At 42.2% G+C, this 18,237-nt stretch overlaps 1 protein-coding gene across 1 annotated transcript in view; it reads left to right on the top strand.

The window, feature by feature from the left end:
• Nucleotides 1-18,237, top strand: part of PEX5L (peroxisomal biogenesis factor 5 like) — a 101,673-nt gene that overhangs the window by 61,746 nt on the left and 21,690 nt on the right. The window contains exons 6-9 of the mRNA XM_088452345.1: nt 7,712-7,807; nt 14,892-15,008; nt 16,219-16,362; nt 16,821-16,891. Coding sequence (XP_088308471.1) covers nt 7,712-7,807; nt 14,892-15,008; nt 16,219-16,362; nt 16,821-16,891 — 428 coding nt within the window. The remainder of the gene's footprint in view (nt 1-7,711; nt 7,808-14,891; nt 15,009-16,218; nt 16,363-16,820; nt 16,892-18,237) is intronic.

Raw genomic sequence — 18,237 nt, 5'->3', positions numbered from 1 at the left:
AACTTATAGCACGCAACTAATTCTTGTACGCTGACGACTACCATCGACCTAAATGTTTTAAGGCGTCAATGGAAGCACCCACAGCTGCCATGCAGGTTGCCTCCCTAATCCTGAAAAATGTGTGCCAAACTGATCTAGCGGCAAATCTAAAGCAATCAGACAGTTGTGAATGACCCTTGTAAAGCAAACCTAGATAATGTTGTCTGAGTGGCGTGAAGGAGCCAGCGTGCACTGCCTGGGGGCCATAACCTATTAAACGCACGGCCAAGCTGACTAGGACTGGTGAAAGAGTGTGCTGGAGTTGGGATAGAGGTCCATCGCCCTTTAGCAAGCTGATCAGTTTATTAAATTATGAATACGACACAATTACAGGTTATATTGAAACTTAATTCTCAAACAACAACCCGTTGATGTCTAACTCATCTTATTTGATAACAACACGCCAATTATAAAGATCCCTAAATAAGCTAACCAAAATGCCAAATTAAAGAGTTGCACCTCTTAATTAACCAATGTGATCCCCGACCCTGTAACTATCAGCTCCTTTAAAATTGATAGCTCAATAGGTCTTCACAAAATCACATAGAATGGAGAGCTCCACCCCTGACCTCTCCCTACCTAAGCTAATATAAAACCATCAGAGCGACATAACCGGAAACTTTGTGAAATAAGAAAATGCTAGACCGAGCTGCCAACGTGGACACTCCAGAATGACTTTGCTCATGCCATTTCCAAACTATACTAACAGAGATGCATGTACTGGCAAACCTCCCTTGTCCTCGTAAGCCAAGAAAACTTTGCTAAACATTACAAACTGTCAACTATACGCAGAGCCAATGACATCAAGTCAAACTACTTAAATTCCGGCACGACAATCAGCCGATATTAACAGGACCAGGGTAAGCCATGTATCTCAGCAAAAAAGGGGGGGCAAGCCCCCAAAACCCAATCCCTGGACAGTGAGACAAGGACATCTGCAATACCGTACTCCACTCCCAGAACGTGACGTGCCCTAATGTCCATGTTCCTGCGCAAACACCAAAGAGGTGAAAAAACGCCTAAGCAAACTCAAAAAACGAAGGGGACCCGCAAATAGTGATGGCAAGAACTACACCTAAAATATCACTGTGTAACATAATCCTACTACTGCCGAGTCTGGTAGCCCGGATTTCGGCTGCAAACATGATTGGAAAAGACTCCAAAAAACAGCATACTGTCAGTTAGATCTTGCCGCATCCAAGAATCCAGCCAAATTCTTGCGTACAGCTGCAATAACTCCTAAAACAACGGCACTAGACGCATCCTTAAAACAACTTAAACCCGGAATTGTCCACCTGAGCAGGTAGCCAATTCTGACTCCGCTGAAATCCAGAAACATTACCAACCAAACTTACAGATCCTCCCACCTGAAAATGGCGAGATCTTGAATCTTGGCTATGGAGCAGTCCAAGCGACGACAATTTACTGCCCGTGGGTACCACTCTACAATCAAAATTCATGCCCTATACGCGATTGCAATAGCCTTAGTGACACCACCCCAATAATTCCCCAATTCACCAACTTTATTCAAATGCATTCGGCAAAGACCTAGCAAAGTGTCCATATCTATCCCCAGATAGGACAAACGTGTAAAAAGAGACCTCAGTTTCGTCGCGAGAAACCGGTACACCTAGAATCGATAAAAGACGCCTGTAAAGAAAAAGTAAATCTTTGCAAACTAAAAACCACCGAGTGGCCCCACTACCAATAAAGCAACCAAAAAATTGAGCTGCGCCTCCATGACGTGTACGTGCTTGCACGCACCATTGCTAAAGTGAGCTGCAACAGTCGACAAAGGAAAAGTAAACAGAACAACCCGTTGGAAAGAACTTATCTACAGAAAAAGTTCCAGCGACTCAAATTCCCGAAAACGGAAAAGATACAGAAAGAAAGCGGCATTAACCTGAAAGTGTATTCGATATCCACTGTAGCCAGGTGAGCTCGCTCGCCAAAACTTCGCACCCTCTCCAGTGCCTGCTCGAAGGATTGTTACACCTCACAGCAAACTGCTGCATCTAACACGTCATTGACAGATCATCGTTCCAGGTAGGAAAGATGCTGGATAAAGCTAAACTTGCCCGTCACCCTCTTTGGTACAAACCACAGAGGCGAGGTTCAAAATCCTTTCCCAGGAAAAGGCAAGAAAGGGCCACACCTGCGCCCCAATCTAACCTCCGCTACCAATTGCTCCTAACAACTTCCGGGTGATTGCATATGGACTGAAGGTACCGTTTGGAATACGTCGTTTATATTGTGCGTTAAGAGCAAACAAAAATCCAAATTAAAAACCCTCTAACACTATGTAATGCCCCCTCGCTGCTCGTTTTGTTATCTTCTCGACCTGCTCATGCACTGCCAATACGGCTATATTACTGGCCGATGGCCGTCGCCACACAGCATGTATTCAATGCACTTACACCTGACTCCCTGCTGCACTGGGCATTATTCACGCATAGCCTTCACCGCGCCCGACACTTGAGGTACTTGGACAGGCTGGACAGTGCTGCTTGCAGGCTATCATGAAACCCATCGGCATGCAGGACTACCGAGTAACCTTCAACCTTCACGTCCCTGAATCACAAACTGAAACACTGCCTAACCTTCCTGCTTCTTCCTGAAAACTGCATGTACTTCAGCACATCTATATACTCCCCGTCGTGTTTTCCAGTAAAACACAGCGCAAATATGAACAAGCCAGTTAACCAAATCAGGTATGAATGATGATAACCGACCCCAAAATGCCAACAAGACCTTCGCCTGGTTTAAGCCTTTAAGTATCCGCCGTACTGGCAAACATGCCTACAAACTTGCCTTTCCTAATCCGCTCCCTGAAACCAGAGTTCATGGGAGCATATAAAGGAACCCTCAAAGTCTGCAATGAGAGGCAGTAACGTTAACCACTACACTCTCTGTGCTGCCATAACTTTAACCTCCAGTCTCCAAAGTAGAGCTGCGTTTGCACAATGGACCCCATCCCCTGCTGCAACCGGGACCCTAGCTGCTAGATCTCTTTGGATTTAATGTTTACCCTTAATCGTCTGTGCAAACACCCCCTGAACTTAACAGGGCCTACGGTGTATGTGAAAGAATCGCTATACACTGCAAAGAAAAGTAAAAAACGCTGCACAAAAAGAGAATAACATGCTCACGTGATCCAGCAGAGGGAGGCCTGGCCCTGACCAACTGTCTGCTAATGCTTGTCCCTCGCTGCGCTGTGCGCCCACCACGACTTGAGTCGCCTTCTGAACAGCCTGGACAGCCGAAGACACTTTCTGTGGAACCCTGGAAGACTCTGAAACGGCAACCTGAGGACTTGAAATAAACACGTGAGGTGGAAGCATGGGACGCAACCTCTTTCAGCAGATCAGGATTGTGAAATGGTGGTAGCGGGCCCGGGGGGGGTGTCTGTGGCTGTGCTGGCATGCAGGGCAGCTGTAATTGCTGGTAGAAGCAGGGTCTAAATGCTGGTAGAAGCAGTAAGGACAATTCCTGCTGGCATGAAATGATGCGGGGGGGGGCTGATGCTGCACGGTTTCTGTGGACATGAAATTACGCAGGGGGGGCAAATAAAGGGGGGCTCATGCTGCAAATTTTCTGTGAAATAGAGGAACAACCAGTGTGCAGGTGGGGGCTGGGAACAGCTGTGTGAGTGCGGTCAGGGAGAGATGGAATACACAGGAAAAAACAGCAGCGCCTGGCACCCTGGTGTTGAATATTAATGGGGAGATGAAACCCTGGGGAGCTAACCATCCCATTACATAACATTTACCTCAAATGCTGGCAGAGGGCCAAAATGGCCGCCGGGGGATGGTGGGCGGGGCCGGCCGGTGGCACGTAGCTTGAGGAGGCCTGATCCGAAGAGAGATGCACAGCCCGGTGGCAGTGGAGCAGAGGAACGTGAAATATATGGAAACAGTGATACTTAGCCCAGTCTGTTTCCAGAACTGGAAAAGAGGAAGATGGCTCTTCTTCCAGACTGTTAATAATGAAGAATAGGGGCCCTACCCCATTATTGCTGCCATAGGCTATTATGTTAATGGACACAATCCTGGCTACGCCCCTTCTCCTTTAACCCCTGGTGAACTAACAATATTCCATCCTAAACAGGGTGCTTATCTTTCCTCAAACTTATTCAAGTATTCGGATCTATTAATGACTGCTATCCAACTATCACTGCTTGCAGCCAGCGTTCTCACACGCGGGCTGTTAGTAAGCTTCTGGGTTCCAATTGTCAGTGTTTCTGGCTTCTGGATTTAAAATGGCAAATATATTATATGCAAAAACGTCTGTTTTAATCTTAGGCAGCAAAAATAAACAGCTACTTTAGCTAAAAATATTATTACGCCATATTGTGTACAATTGGTTTTAGTTTTGCTTTATTCTTTCTCTAAATGATGGTATACAGTATAAATATATTTACATCATTTATTTTATGGAGAGAACTTTCTGGGACTTATCTTAGTTGCTTGTGTCTATGGCCAGTTTTCCCTATGGTCGTGGCAGCCTACTTACTACCTTATGCTATGGATGTATCCGTGCATCTGCAAGCAGATAGCCAGCCCGGTCATTGTTACATGTCCACAGACACTGACTGAGGAAGCCGCTGAAAAAATAGGCGGAGAAACGCGTTTTATATTTTCCAGAGACGCAGGCAATACGGATCTATACTCGTGCATGCCGAGTGCAATCTGTAAGGGTACCCGCAGAAACTAACTATTCATACCGAGGAAGCCGCAGGAAGCACAAAACCCGGAGGATTCCGTGGGAATACAGCAGAGACCACCCGGATAATACACAGGTGCGAAAGCACAATCAATGAGGTGTGTAGCGGCAGTAAGCTGTCCGATCTGAAGGTCTTCAGACGCGGCAAACATATATCCCGGTAAAAAGAATATATTATCTGCATATTTTTATGTTATACATTTTTATTTTTACATGGCCATGTTGGACTTATGATTCAAATTGCATTAATTTGCTGGGAGGAAACTTATAACTTTAACAAAGCTAAAGCCTCTGAAGGAGTGTGAACTATATGTACCTTCAACAGCAGGGGATACTATCGTCTAAAGGAACAAACAAACTGCTCAATATGATGTTTCATTTCTACATTTAAGGAATATACCTGAATCGGGATTTTTGGGAATATTAAAATAGCACACTGCTCAGAAATAGATCTTGCTGGCAAAGTTACATGTTGGGTATCAATTTGGATTCTAAATGCTTGATTGATACAGTTGTATCTGTATTATTACAAAAAAGTGCATACTTCTGAAGCTGCATGCTGTGCATCAACTTGGATTCCAATGTTTGACTGTTACAGCTATATTCTTATAATTATATTAAGCGGAGGTCTCTATTGAATGAATCTCATGGGCTATATGCTAGATTATTTTATATGATATGTGCATATTGTCATGCAATATAGGTCAGATTAATATCTCTCTTATTTTAAAATTTATGTGGTGTGGGCCCATTTGTGTGTGATGTATGTTGGAATAATTTGTATATAAATTGTCGGCTTATATCTGGTATATGGTTATATACCATATTTAATTTTTAGCATATTAATAGGGATATATTAAAACATTTAAATCAACAGCTGATTCAGCGCTTTCTTTTTATATATTGGTCCACCAACAGACTGATCAATTGTATGCATATGGAATCTTCATCCATGTATAAACGCATGGTCTGCGCAGCTGAGGATCGCTTTCTATGGCGTATGCTCAGTTTCAAAGCCTCAGAATCAAGCCCTATGTGTCAGTATTTGTGAAAGAATTACCTACTTTCCCTACCTCTTCCCTGACAGAAAAACATTACCGTGCCACACTAGGGACCCTTACCATTCCTGAGAAGGAAAATCTGTGTTTTTAAGTCCCTAAGAATTTATATTTAAACATTCTAATTTTCTAATGGAATATGTGATAAGTTAATGTAACATCTGGTCATAGCTATACTAAGGCCCGTATTCAATTTGAGCTGAGCCACATTAGCTTAACGTGGCCCGGACTTAACGCCGACTTCGCCTGTTTTCCAGGCGTTAAATTATCGCGCGCGTGCCCGCATATCCCCGTATTCAATTTGAAAGTAGGTGAAAACGGGACCCGGCGATAATTGGATCGGCGGTAAAAAAACGGGAATTTTCAGGAAATAATCCTAGGATCCCCCTAAAGATGTCTAGACATGGGGGATCGCTATGGGTACCCCCATTTTTGGCTGCAAAAGAAAGTTGGGTTTTTAAATAGCTGCGGCAGGTGTTTTTTTTCCCAACTTTGAAGAAGTGATGCAGAAGAGCATTTAGCTTAATTTTTTCATTTTTAAAAATGGTCCCATCAAATTTGGGGTACATGAAAATGGGTACTAGCATATTTTTAAGTCCCTAAAGTCATTTTATAAAAAATCAGCAAAAAAGCACCAAACAAATCCCAACTTTCTTTAGGAGATAAAAATGGGGGCACCCATAGTGAACCCCTATGTCTAAACATCTTTAGGGGGTTTCCTGGATTTTTTCCCTAAAATTCCCGTTGTGTTTATACCTGTAAAAAAACGGGTTAAAAGTTTAAAAAAAAAATGACATAGGGCCCCCCTCCAAAAGCCAAATCAGCCCCAGGCTTGGCAGCCAGTGGTGGTTTCTAAAAATATGGGGAACAAAATGTGTAGGGTTCCACCGTATTTTAGAAACCAACACCAGGCTGCAGGGACTAGTGCTGGTTTTAAATATAGGGGGCAAAAAAGATGTGGGGCACCCCCTATATTTAAGACCAGCACCAGACCCAACCGACCAGGGTGTAATGCCACAGCCCGGAGACCCAATCACCGGGGCTCCAGGTCCAAAGCATTAGCACCCCAAGTCGGTCAGCGCAAGCCGGTGATCTCCGGGGAGTCGGGGACCCCCAAAGAAGGGTACCCCCTCTCCCAAGAACCCCAGGCTTACGCTGAAGCCCGGGGCTCTTCCCCATACCCCTGGAGCTATGGGTGTGGGGGTAATGGGGGGGCCAAATAATGTAAGACTATTGTACTTTACAGTGGAACTACAAATCATGAAAAACCCACCTGCCACAAACACCTGTAATCAAAAAAACACTTGGGGCATACTTGGGGACACCCCCAGAGTCATGTTCGCTATTTAAGTTTGTACCCCAACTTTTTTTTTTTCACCCCCTTTTTCAAAGTCAATTTTTGGGGTGCCCTTAATTTTTTTATTTTATTTTTTTTGACACAGATTACCTTTGGGGGACTGTCTGAAGGCTGCACGGGGATTCCCGAAATGTTGCACCCCAAAACCCCATTTCTGCACTTTTTAACGCCTGCCATTCATAGGCGATACTTTACCACCTATTACATTGCATTGACTTAATGCCTAGGCGGAAAGTATTTCAAATTGAATACGGGGTAAAACTAAAACAGGCGATAATGACTTCATCGGCGGTAAATTACAGCGAATCCGGACTTAACGCCTCAAATTGAATACAGCCCTAAGTGTTTAGTCCTTCATAACTGATCAGAAAGTGATGTTACTAATATGTCATTTCTAGTGAATCACCTTTGACAAGCCTATCATAATAGATGTCAGTGTTCCAGCCTCATATCTATAAATGAGTCCAATATTTATATTAATACAATTATGTGGGCAGAATATTTCAAGCCAGTATTTATATTTGTATTTTTACAGGGGCAGTTGCGCAGAGAATCACGCTTGGGAGGAGCAAGTCTATCCAGAAACCAATCACTAGAAGAAGAATTTGAAAGAGCAAAGGCTGCAGTTGAGGTAATGTGCCATACAAAAAAAACTAATTCAGCAGTATATGTCTTATATTAAACATTTAGGGTTCTCTGTACTAAGCCTTGGAGATAGATAAAGTGGAGAAAGACAAAGTACCAACCAATCCGCTCGTGTCACTTTACAGGCTGTGCTTGAAAAATTACAGTTAGGAGCTGATTGGTTGGTACTTTATTGGTTGGTACTTTATCTCCGTCTACATTTATTTTATCCAAGGCTTAGTACATAGACCCCTTACTGTCTAATAACTGCAGCTTAAACCAATAGTAGATATATAGGATTGCCATTATTTTACTTAAAGATTTATTTGTGCATAAAAAACACAAATAATGTATGGCTAGATTTAGAAGTTAAACCTGCAAGCTGACTTAGGCCCTCATTCAGAGCCGCTCGTTAGCGGCAGTACGCTCGTTCCGAGCGATGTTTGCACATCTGCGCATGCGTACGGTTTTTAGTACGCATGCGCGAACCAGTCAGTGCGGCCGAAAATCGTTGGTACGCAATATAGCGAGGGCCTGCTATTTTGAGTGACAGAATGAGGCGTATGTGGGTGGTAACAGGGGAAGGTGCTTGAAAATGGGGAGTGGAGATCCGAACGCAGGCGTGCTTAAAGGTCAAAACGGGCGTTTTATGGGTGTGCATATTTAAAACAGCAGCGTCATTGACCACGTCACTGGGTTATTTTATAGCCAGAACTGCTCGCAAATTTGTGGTAGCAAACACCAACCACAAGAATAGCGAGCAGTTCATACGCTGGTCGATGTACTCGATTAATCTAATAAATAGCGGACATGACGTAGGATGCGAGCGGCCAGGGGGCGTTTTTAACAAATAAACGAGCGTATGTTTTGCTCGCTCGTTCAGACTTAGAGGTGTGAACAGACTGCAATGTGCGTACGGATCATTTGAATAGCCACCCCTTGTTTTTAAACGAGCGACCACAAATAGCGAACGGCTCTGAATCAGGCCCTTAGTTTTCTAATAGTAGTGAGATTGCCATGGCAATCCCCTGCACCATGACATATGATGAAAGTCCATAGCTTAAAACTCCACTACACCCTCCTTCCTCTGACACCATGTGACCACTGAGCAACTCATGACTGACTGGCTCAATAGAAAGGCACTTTGAAGTGGCAGCCATAAATATCCCCCACACAGCAATTGTGGAAAGGGAACACCGAGTTAAAGGATAATCTATGTGGAATTGCACCTTTAAGTATTATAGTGGCATAATATTTAAAAATAATATTTTTATGAGGGCTATAGTAGGGTATTTCTATGCCTGAACATGTGACATTATGATGTCATGAAGAGTAGACTGGGAGCAGGTGGCAGGTGGTTGGGTACATCCTAATGACATACCAAATATTTCTCCAGGATGTAGGGTGTTGTTCCAGGAACCCCGTAAGACAGATTATAGTGCCACAGGGGCAGTGACAGTGCCATTCCCTTGGCCTTGCGCCCTGGGCATGGCACCGATCACACACCGCTCCTTGCTGGTTTGATTTTCACTTAACCCCTTACCTGCAATTAGGTTTGAGATACTCATCATTGCTGGCATTGTAACACACACCTCTCACTAGGATGACAGCTGGGAGAAAGTATACTCAAAGCAGCTCATGGGACAAGCCATGGCAGCTATCCAATCAGATGAGCTGACAACCATTCAGTGCTCCAAAGTTTGCTTTTCCCAAGGTGTGGGCAGTAGAAATGTGACTATTTGGGGAATGGGGACTGTAGTGAAAATATTTTGTTTAACATTGACAAGAATGTCTTATAAATGAATCTTTTGCCAAAGTTATAGCAAGTAGAGTACTGTACAACGACCAAAAGGACATGTACCCTGGGACCAGTAGAATAAGAAAAGCTCCCCAGTTAACAATCTGCCCTATCTTGAAGGGTACAAAGTCCACATTTTAGCTTGCACAATACTTACTTCATGAACAAATAGCCTCTATTTAAAACTACTTGGATTAAGGAATTGCTTATCACTTCATTCTAATTAGTATGATTACTTGTACCAAAGTAAACTTCTGACAGCTGCATTAGACATAAAGCAAGGTTAATAGAGGGTATTTTACTCATTTCATTATTAAACATTAGTGAAGTGGAAGTCACATTCTCTTTTTCCTTCAATAGCTATAAATATATTTTTCATACTTGAGCAACACTTGGGCGTAAGTGAGTGAAAAAATGAAAATGATTTTAGCTGCAAAATGTGGCTGAGCTGTAATAATAAAAGATGATTATGCTAAAACCTCTATGTATTGCAAAATTCTATTGCATAATTTATTATATATAATTAGTAATGTTGGAGTTGTGCACTTGTACTTTCTTTTCTTGTGTCTCCACAGGTAGCACCTCCCATTATATATATATTCAGGGTGTGCAGTCTAGGGCCCCCCTTTCTATATAATAATAAAAGATGTATGTGCTGAGCTGTAATACTAATTAAGACAGCAACAAATTATTTTCATAGAAGCTGGTGTGTCAAGGTATATCATGAAGGCTGGTGGGGACAATTATGCTCATAGAAGATGAAAAAGTTTATCAGTACATTACATTTCAGGGGATTTACCAGACCAAACCTCATAATATTAGCAAAGCGATGTCACTATGTGCTACCATGGCAGTCTCTCCATAGACACTCAGGGGCTGATTCTTATTATGAGTGATGCTAGTGATGTGCCATCAGAACGGTGGCACATCACAACCACTTCATTGCTCATTTTACCTCACACCTCCATAAGGGGAATTAAATTGCCCCCTCAGTATGGAAACCATAAATAGTACAATATATATGGTGTGAGCACATTTCCAGCATTCCGGGTAATGAAAATATCCCTCATTTGTGCTCTCGTCCATATGAGTTGTGCTTACATGAGGGAAGATCATTTCTTAAACATCCTGCAGAAACATAATGTGTGATGCTACTAATGGGACATTGTGGCTAATTGAATCAGCCACTACATTGCTGATGTTAAATATTACTGGATAGTGTATTATTTCTATATGTCACTGTTGGTCTAAGGAAAATATGGGTCCATAAAGCAAAATATGTTATGTTCAGGGATGTTATGATCTCTACTTAACTCTACTTACATTTGACCTTCTTTGCTTCAGGTACAGGCAGTGCTTAAAGTGGTCCTAGACAAGTGATGGAACTCTCCCCCCCTCCCCCTTGGTGCTTCTTGATAAAATAGGACAACGTGCACCGTAGGCACACGTTGAAAAAAGGGGCATGGTCTCAAAATAAAGGGGTGTGGTCACACAATAGTATTCCCAATTCAAATTACACCACACGGTAGCACAATCTTGATTCACCCCTGATTCACATTACACCACAAATTAGTGTCCCTTATTCATGTATGACACACAGCAGTGCCCCTTTTACACAATGCCCACAGTAGTAGTGCCCCTTATACAATGCCCACAGCAGTAGTGCACCTTACACATAATGCCCTCAGCAGTATTGCCCCTTATGCAAATGCAATGTCCATTGTAGTGGTGTCCCTGATGCAGTGCCCCAAGTAGTGGTGTCCCTTATGCGATGCCCCCTGTAGTGGTGCCCCTTATGCAGAGCACCCAGTAGTGGTAGTGCCCCTTATGCAGTGTCCCCAGCAGTGGTAGTGCCCCTTATGCAGTGGCCCCAGTAGTGGTAGTGCCCCTTATGCATTGCCCCAGTAGTGGTGCCCCTTATTCAGTGCCCTCAGTAGTGGTGCCCTTTATGCAGAGCTCACATTAGTGGTAGTGCTCCTTATGCAGTGCCCCCAGGAGTGGTGCCCCCAGGAGTGGTGCCCCCAGGAGTGGTGCCCATTGTAGTAATGCCCTCTACAGTAGTGCCCCCAATAGTAATGTCCTGTAGTATTGCCCCCTGAGTAATGCCCCCAGTAAGTAGTGCCCCCAGAAGTTATGCCCCCTATAGTGCTGCTTACACAAAAAAAAAACAATACTTACCCCCGTTAGCCTGGCTGCTCCGAATCCTCTGAACTATGGGAGAGACATCATGACGTCTCTCCCATAGTGCCCGTGGGGGAGCGGAGCCGGAAGCTGGAGCTCAAGAGTGAGCTCCAGCCTCCGGCTGCTGCTGGCGCTGTGGGGAGAGAGCCGGGCACCCGCTGGTATCTAAATCTCAGCGGGCGCCTGGCAAATGGAGCCCTCCCTGTGGCGCCGGGCTAAGGTGGGTCGGAGGAGGCGGAACTGGTTCCGTCTCCAAATAGAAGTGACAGAACGCAATTCTGCCTTGTTCCGGCTCACTTTAACCCCTGGGTACAGGTCATCAGTTTGTCATGTAATGATATGAACATGTCCCTGTCCTCAAAGAGGGAGAAAGTTCATCCCAATTCACTATATAATCCCTATTGTGTGAAAACGCTGTTTAACATCCCAGACTACATCTGTGACAAGCTACAAACTAATGCAGGGATAAGGGCTAGGCTGGGGAGGCAGCTTCATTGGACACCACTGTAGTTTGGCACTGCTTGGGCACTAAATGCAATTAGTTATTTTTATTCTTTGGTGTATCAGAAAACATTAAGAGGAATTCATTTGTTTTTTTGGGCGTCTTAACTAATGGGCATCTACCAGAGCAATTCAATTGTATCTCCAATAGACGCCCATTAGTGTTTAACACGCCCAGAAGCACAGGGTTTAGCTGCTCAAAATGGCTAAACCCGACTAAGCTCCTGGTTTGGGCATCTAAACTCCCAGTTTGGGCCCAAACTATGGACTTTGCACTCACTTTTTCTCAGGAGGCTGCGAGAAAAAATGTCTGCCGCCTTTAATGGACGTCTATTGGACAAACGATTTAATTGTTCTGATAGATGCCCAAAAAAACAATTGAATTTCTCCCATTGGGTGAAGGTGGTTTCCTGGTGATGTCATGTACCTATTAGAAACTCAGCAGCAGGTAAGACCCCTTACGTATATAGGGAAAATGGAAAGTAAATCTGGAGCAAGTGATACAAAAATCAGCTGAATATGGCAAGAAGAATTCTTAGTCTAGGTCAGAATTTAGTAAACTCATTCCTCAGGGAGTACTATCAGTGCATGTTCAGTCCAGGTATCCTAACAGAATCACGAGTGAAATAATTAGTTCCACCTGTGGATCATGTAAAATGTGTTGGGCAATAATGAATACACCTGTGCACCAACTAGGAAAAATGGAAACCATGCACTGTTAATGCTCCCTGAGGAATGAGTTTAGGAATCACTGGTCTAGAGTCAAAACTGGTGGGGACAGTTCAATTTTCCAACTCGCCAGGGATATTTTTATTTTTAATAAAAATATCCCAGCTATGTACTACCAGGCACTAGCAGGGACAGCGGCTGCGGTATGCGCTGTCCCCACGAATGACATCCCCGGCATTTCGGAGAAGTCTTTCATTGCAGTGAAAGACTTCTCCGGGTGAAGCTGACACTGGGCATGTGCACAGCGTCAGCTTCTTGGACTGGCCGGGGGCTGCAGGGTGAGAGATCAAAAGATCTATGGGAGCTCCCATAGGCAAACAGTAGTATTCACCATCTGAAGATGGTGTAAACTACCTGGGCTAAACTTCGAAAAGCATCGCTTTTTGGAGTTTAGTACAGAGGGTTCAGATCGTAGTCCTCATTGATAATAATGGGGACTGCGGTCAGAAGTAGATAGGATCGATACATAAAATTATGCAGAAACTGCAGTCCAATCAACATGAGACTGAGACCTATCAAGATGTTTAGTCAATAAAATGTCAGATGCTCCAGAACACAAATATCTATTAATCACAGTACACATTATAGATCTAATTATTAATATACACATTTTCAACTAGTATACATATAACAAATGAATGTTATTTAATATTTTTCATTTGACGCCCTCCTTTTTCAACACTATTTTGTGTGCAACGTCCTAATCACCACATGACACCACAATTCAGCATTGGCCACCTGTGCAGTCACAAGAAACTCTGCAATATTTTGTACAAGAGCACTTTTTCGTCAGTCATCTGACTGCAGAGGAATCTGACTGACACAAAAGTGCTAAAGTGTTACAACAGAGGGGCCTGGATGCACAGCGCAGAGGGTTTTAAGATTTAGAACATTTATAATAAATTGCTATTTCCATGCTGTGTTTATGTTATTCCGATTAGACATATACTTTTATGCTTGTGATTGATCTAGAGTTGGGAATACACAGGCCGACATGAATTATCATTGACGTCTTTTTGCACAATTATCTGTGGGACAGTTTTTAATGAAGTCTTACAATATTAAATACTGCAACCGATGTTACCCAACTCATGCAGCTATAAATTGGTATTGTCTTGTAGCATGGATCGGATTTCTTCAGTGGGTATAACATGTTACTATTCTGCTACATACAAAGCATCAGATATTATCATATTTCCCAAGAATTGTTTTCCTCAGTTGTTAATTTACAGCTTTAAAATCCTCAGTGGGAAACCATCAAGCTTCTGCTATTTCTTACTATTTTACACTTCATTAAATAATAAACATATTAGACACAATTGTGCCCTCTCCCGACCTAGAGTAGGAAAGAATTATGCTGTGCACCTGCTTCCCTCTAATTGAGAATCTAAACACAAACTGACAAAGAAATGCATTAACTGTTTATTATGCTATTGGAGTGTAACTACATTCTGCAGTTGCTGGCTATTGAAATTATAGTTTTACTGTATGTTGTTTAGACAGCTGTTTTGGACATGGAACCTTTTCATATATTTCCTCTTTGCCTGTTACATCTCTCCCAGTAGTCCTGATTTTCGCAGAGTAGCCCTGATTCTGTTGATAAACAGAGACTTTACTTAAGGTGTTGATTCATGGAAAAGATGCATGGTCTGAGCGAGTAGAGGCGAGGGCTGGGTAAATCAAGGAGGGTCGATAGTGGCCTAATTTGTCTTGGTCTTCCATATGACAATATTGGGTGGTATGCTACCAATACACTTGCTTTGATATTCTTGTGTCTATAATAACTACCTGAACTATATTCTTGCACCTGTGGTACTATAAGATGAAATGTATTCTATATTAGTTGTACAATGAGCTACACACTCGATCATATCTTTCCTAGTCAGACACTGAATTTTGGGATAAGATGGAAGCTGAATGGGAAGAAATGGCAAGACGGAACTGGATTTCTGACAATTCAAACTCATCCAACCAGTCTGGATCTTCTTCCAAAGAGACAGTGCGTACATACAGATATGGTTGGAGTGGTTATGTTGTGAACTGTTATTTGTTATAAGGGAGATAATTAGTCATCAAAATTGACCCTGACTAAGAATCCACAGAGTGGTGGCAGTTATTACTTATAGTAGATGCTGATGAAAGTGTCTGAACTACTGTATAATACTGTATATTGTTTATTTGAGATTAGAGATAAGTGAAATAATTTGTTCATTTTCATTAGTCGACCTTGGATGGTTTTGAATTCTTAAATCAATTTGCAGGATAAAGCTAAAAAAATTAATTAAATGTAAAACTCTGTGTAACCACTGTCACCGTGATGTGGAATTTCACCAAGTGCTTCAAGGTGTTGCTTCTGCCATAGTGCAAAAACTGGTATATGCAGAGTGTACAAGGGAGCGATAAAAGCCAATCTGTGCCTCTTTCTCTGCCTCTCTTATTTATGTCATGTAAATATGGCAGAACTCAAACCAATATTCTGATTTGAGAAACATTCACGGTCAGCCAAATACTAAGGATTCGGTATTCTAATTTCCCTGTGATCTTAGTGCATAGCATACAGATGTGATTTTATCATCGCCGCCCAACCAGGTTAATTATAACATGCAAATTACCGTGAATGCTTTCTAAAAATTGACAAAGGCCAATGCCTCAAAGTTGCTTCAATAAATGTAACTAATTGTGGAATGTCCTGTCTGGTGATGGTAGAGAGTCGGGAGGACCACCATACACAGTTGCCTTTGAAGAGATTAACACTAAACTAACACTATCATTGGTCAGGGAGGTGTGAAAGGGATGTTTTCACTAAGAATACCATTTACTATTTCTACATAAAGTTGTTTTGGTATATAATGTATAGCAGTAAAAGGTCAGGTTTTACACCTATGAGAGTAAATATGGTCTCTTCTGTGTTTATACTGTTGTTATATATGGAGATATTTGGTTAATATGACATCATATAACTATCTTACTATGGGGGAGATTTATCAAAGCTTGGAGAGAGATAAAGTACCAACCAACCAGCTCCTAACTGTAATTTTTCAAACACATCCTGTAAAATGGTAATTAGAAGCTGACTGGTTGGTGCTTTATTTTGCTCAACTTTTCTTTGATAAATCTCTCCCTATTTGTGAAAGAAAAACATTAATACATTTTGCATTCTTAATGAGGAATGCCAAATAAATGAGGTGACACAAACGGTTGTTTTTCAGGGCTACTATTTCCACACGGATAATCCCTTTAGGGAATGTTCTGCAGCCTTCGAAGAAGGGATGAGGAAACTGAAGGAAGGAGATTTGCCTATGACTATCCTATACCTGGAAGCTGCCATTTTACAGGACCCAAACGATGCTGAGGTAGAACATGTTGCACCTCTGTTGGTGTGTTAAAATAAACAATGCTTACAGATATTATAATAGACATTATAATAGACAAGGTATGATTTTAAAATCTTGCGTGTTAGTTGCAAAAAGGATGTAATTTAGAAAGCTCAATTAGGCTATAGAATTGGATTAAAGTATAAAAGCCAATTAGTGAATTAGTGTCTCAGAAATCAGCTTTTGTTAATCCGGGCAATGGCAATTTCAGGAAGGATATGCAGCAGTTTATACAGGGAAATAGTTAGGAGATCTAAAAAAGATTAGCAAACCTAATCCCAAACATAACTTTTTTTTCCTATTAATTACCAAGTTAAAAGTTCATAGGGTAATTCTCATGAAATGTGTATCAGTTGTGCACGTATGCATGAAATATCCTGGTTGTTAAGAATATTGATATGGTCTCTCTCTCCTTGCTTTTAATAACCCCACATCAGGCATGGCAGTACCTTGGCATCACACAGGCCGAGAATGAAAACGAACAGGCAGCCATTGTATCTCTACAGAGGTAAATCATTTCCACTATAAAATGTAACTGTACACGCTTAACACATGAGTATTGTAGTTTCCTAACTAATTTACTGTATATTATACAAAATTACAAATACGTAATTTTTTAATTTGGAACTAAATGTAAACACATTCTTTTATTTTCTATCCAGCAATAGTCAGAAAGGGAACTGCAATCTCTGGTTTCTTGTGACGCTGTTGTCACTCTGAGAATTATTTTAGAGGAAGTCTGCAAAAAAAGACAATTAAATCAATTTACTGGAATTGAACACTTCTACCTTTCCTTTTCCACACTTTATGTTTGTTTTAGAATTGAGACTGAGTTGGGTATTTCATTTATTGTAGGAGTTTCCTTGCTATGAAATGAAATGCGTGATCGCTTACAGTACCATACACCTTTTATTATTAGATATTATAGTAGCCCTCATTCAGCATTGATTACTCACTTAAGCTTTGAAATACATTACAAATACACCATATTAGTTATAGTTACAGGAACAATAGATTCACCTTTTGTCACCAGATAACTCCAGCATACCTAGCTTCAGGTAAGTGACGGGTCAAACTGGCCCATAGGTGTACAGGGGAAATCCTCAGTGGGAGCCACTGTCTGAGGCCCCAACCCCTCCTCTAGGGGTCAGTAATTTGGTGGAGCAAGATCATGGATGACCTTGGGTGCTTGGATTTTTTCTATGGAAACTACACCAAGATTAGCCCTCCTGCCAATTAAAGTGGGTGATTCTGACACACCCCTGTCCCCTCCTTTATAAATGGGCCCTGTTAAATATTTGTCCAAGTCCCTCTGTGGTGGCTGGCCACACCCTCTCTGGTGGCTGGCCACACCCCTTAAGCTTGGGCCCCTACCACTGCATTCCCTGGTGGGCTCTTCATGCCCCAATCCGACACTGGTTCTGTGCATTATGCAGGCTTTGCTGTAACAGATGGCTGTGTTGTAATAGTCATGAAGAATTTGGTATGCGTCGCCAAAAGGAATAAAGGAAAACAACTCGTATTTTAGTTTTTTTGATGTTGGTTCTTTGTACCTGCAGTGTATTATATCTTGTCTACATTGACTGCACTATAAGGCTGGTCACACATAGTGAATTCTGATTTAAGACCAATTGCTGAACAACACACTTTAAGCAATTTAGTCACATATAGATGATCAGTATGCACAGATCTAGACAATCAAACTCCGAGACTGAACTCTGAACTCTCCTCCATTTGTACTATAGCTTAGTGAATTTATTCATACAATGTTTATGCTGATGGAAATTGCCAGCTCACCCAACTTTTCCACAAAACGGAGCGAGGGTGTTCCTGGTCACAGTACCACCCCCATTT

This window comes from Taudactylus pleione, unplaced genomic scaffold, assembly GCF_031769625.1.
Source record: "Taudactylus pleione unplaced genomic scaffold, aTauple2 ptg000037l, whole genome shotgun sequence".
NCBI lineage: Eukaryota > Metazoa > Chordata > Amphibia > Anura > Myobatrachidae > Taudactylus > Taudactylus pleione.
This window is presented reverse-complemented; position numbering and strand designations above follow the sequence as displayed.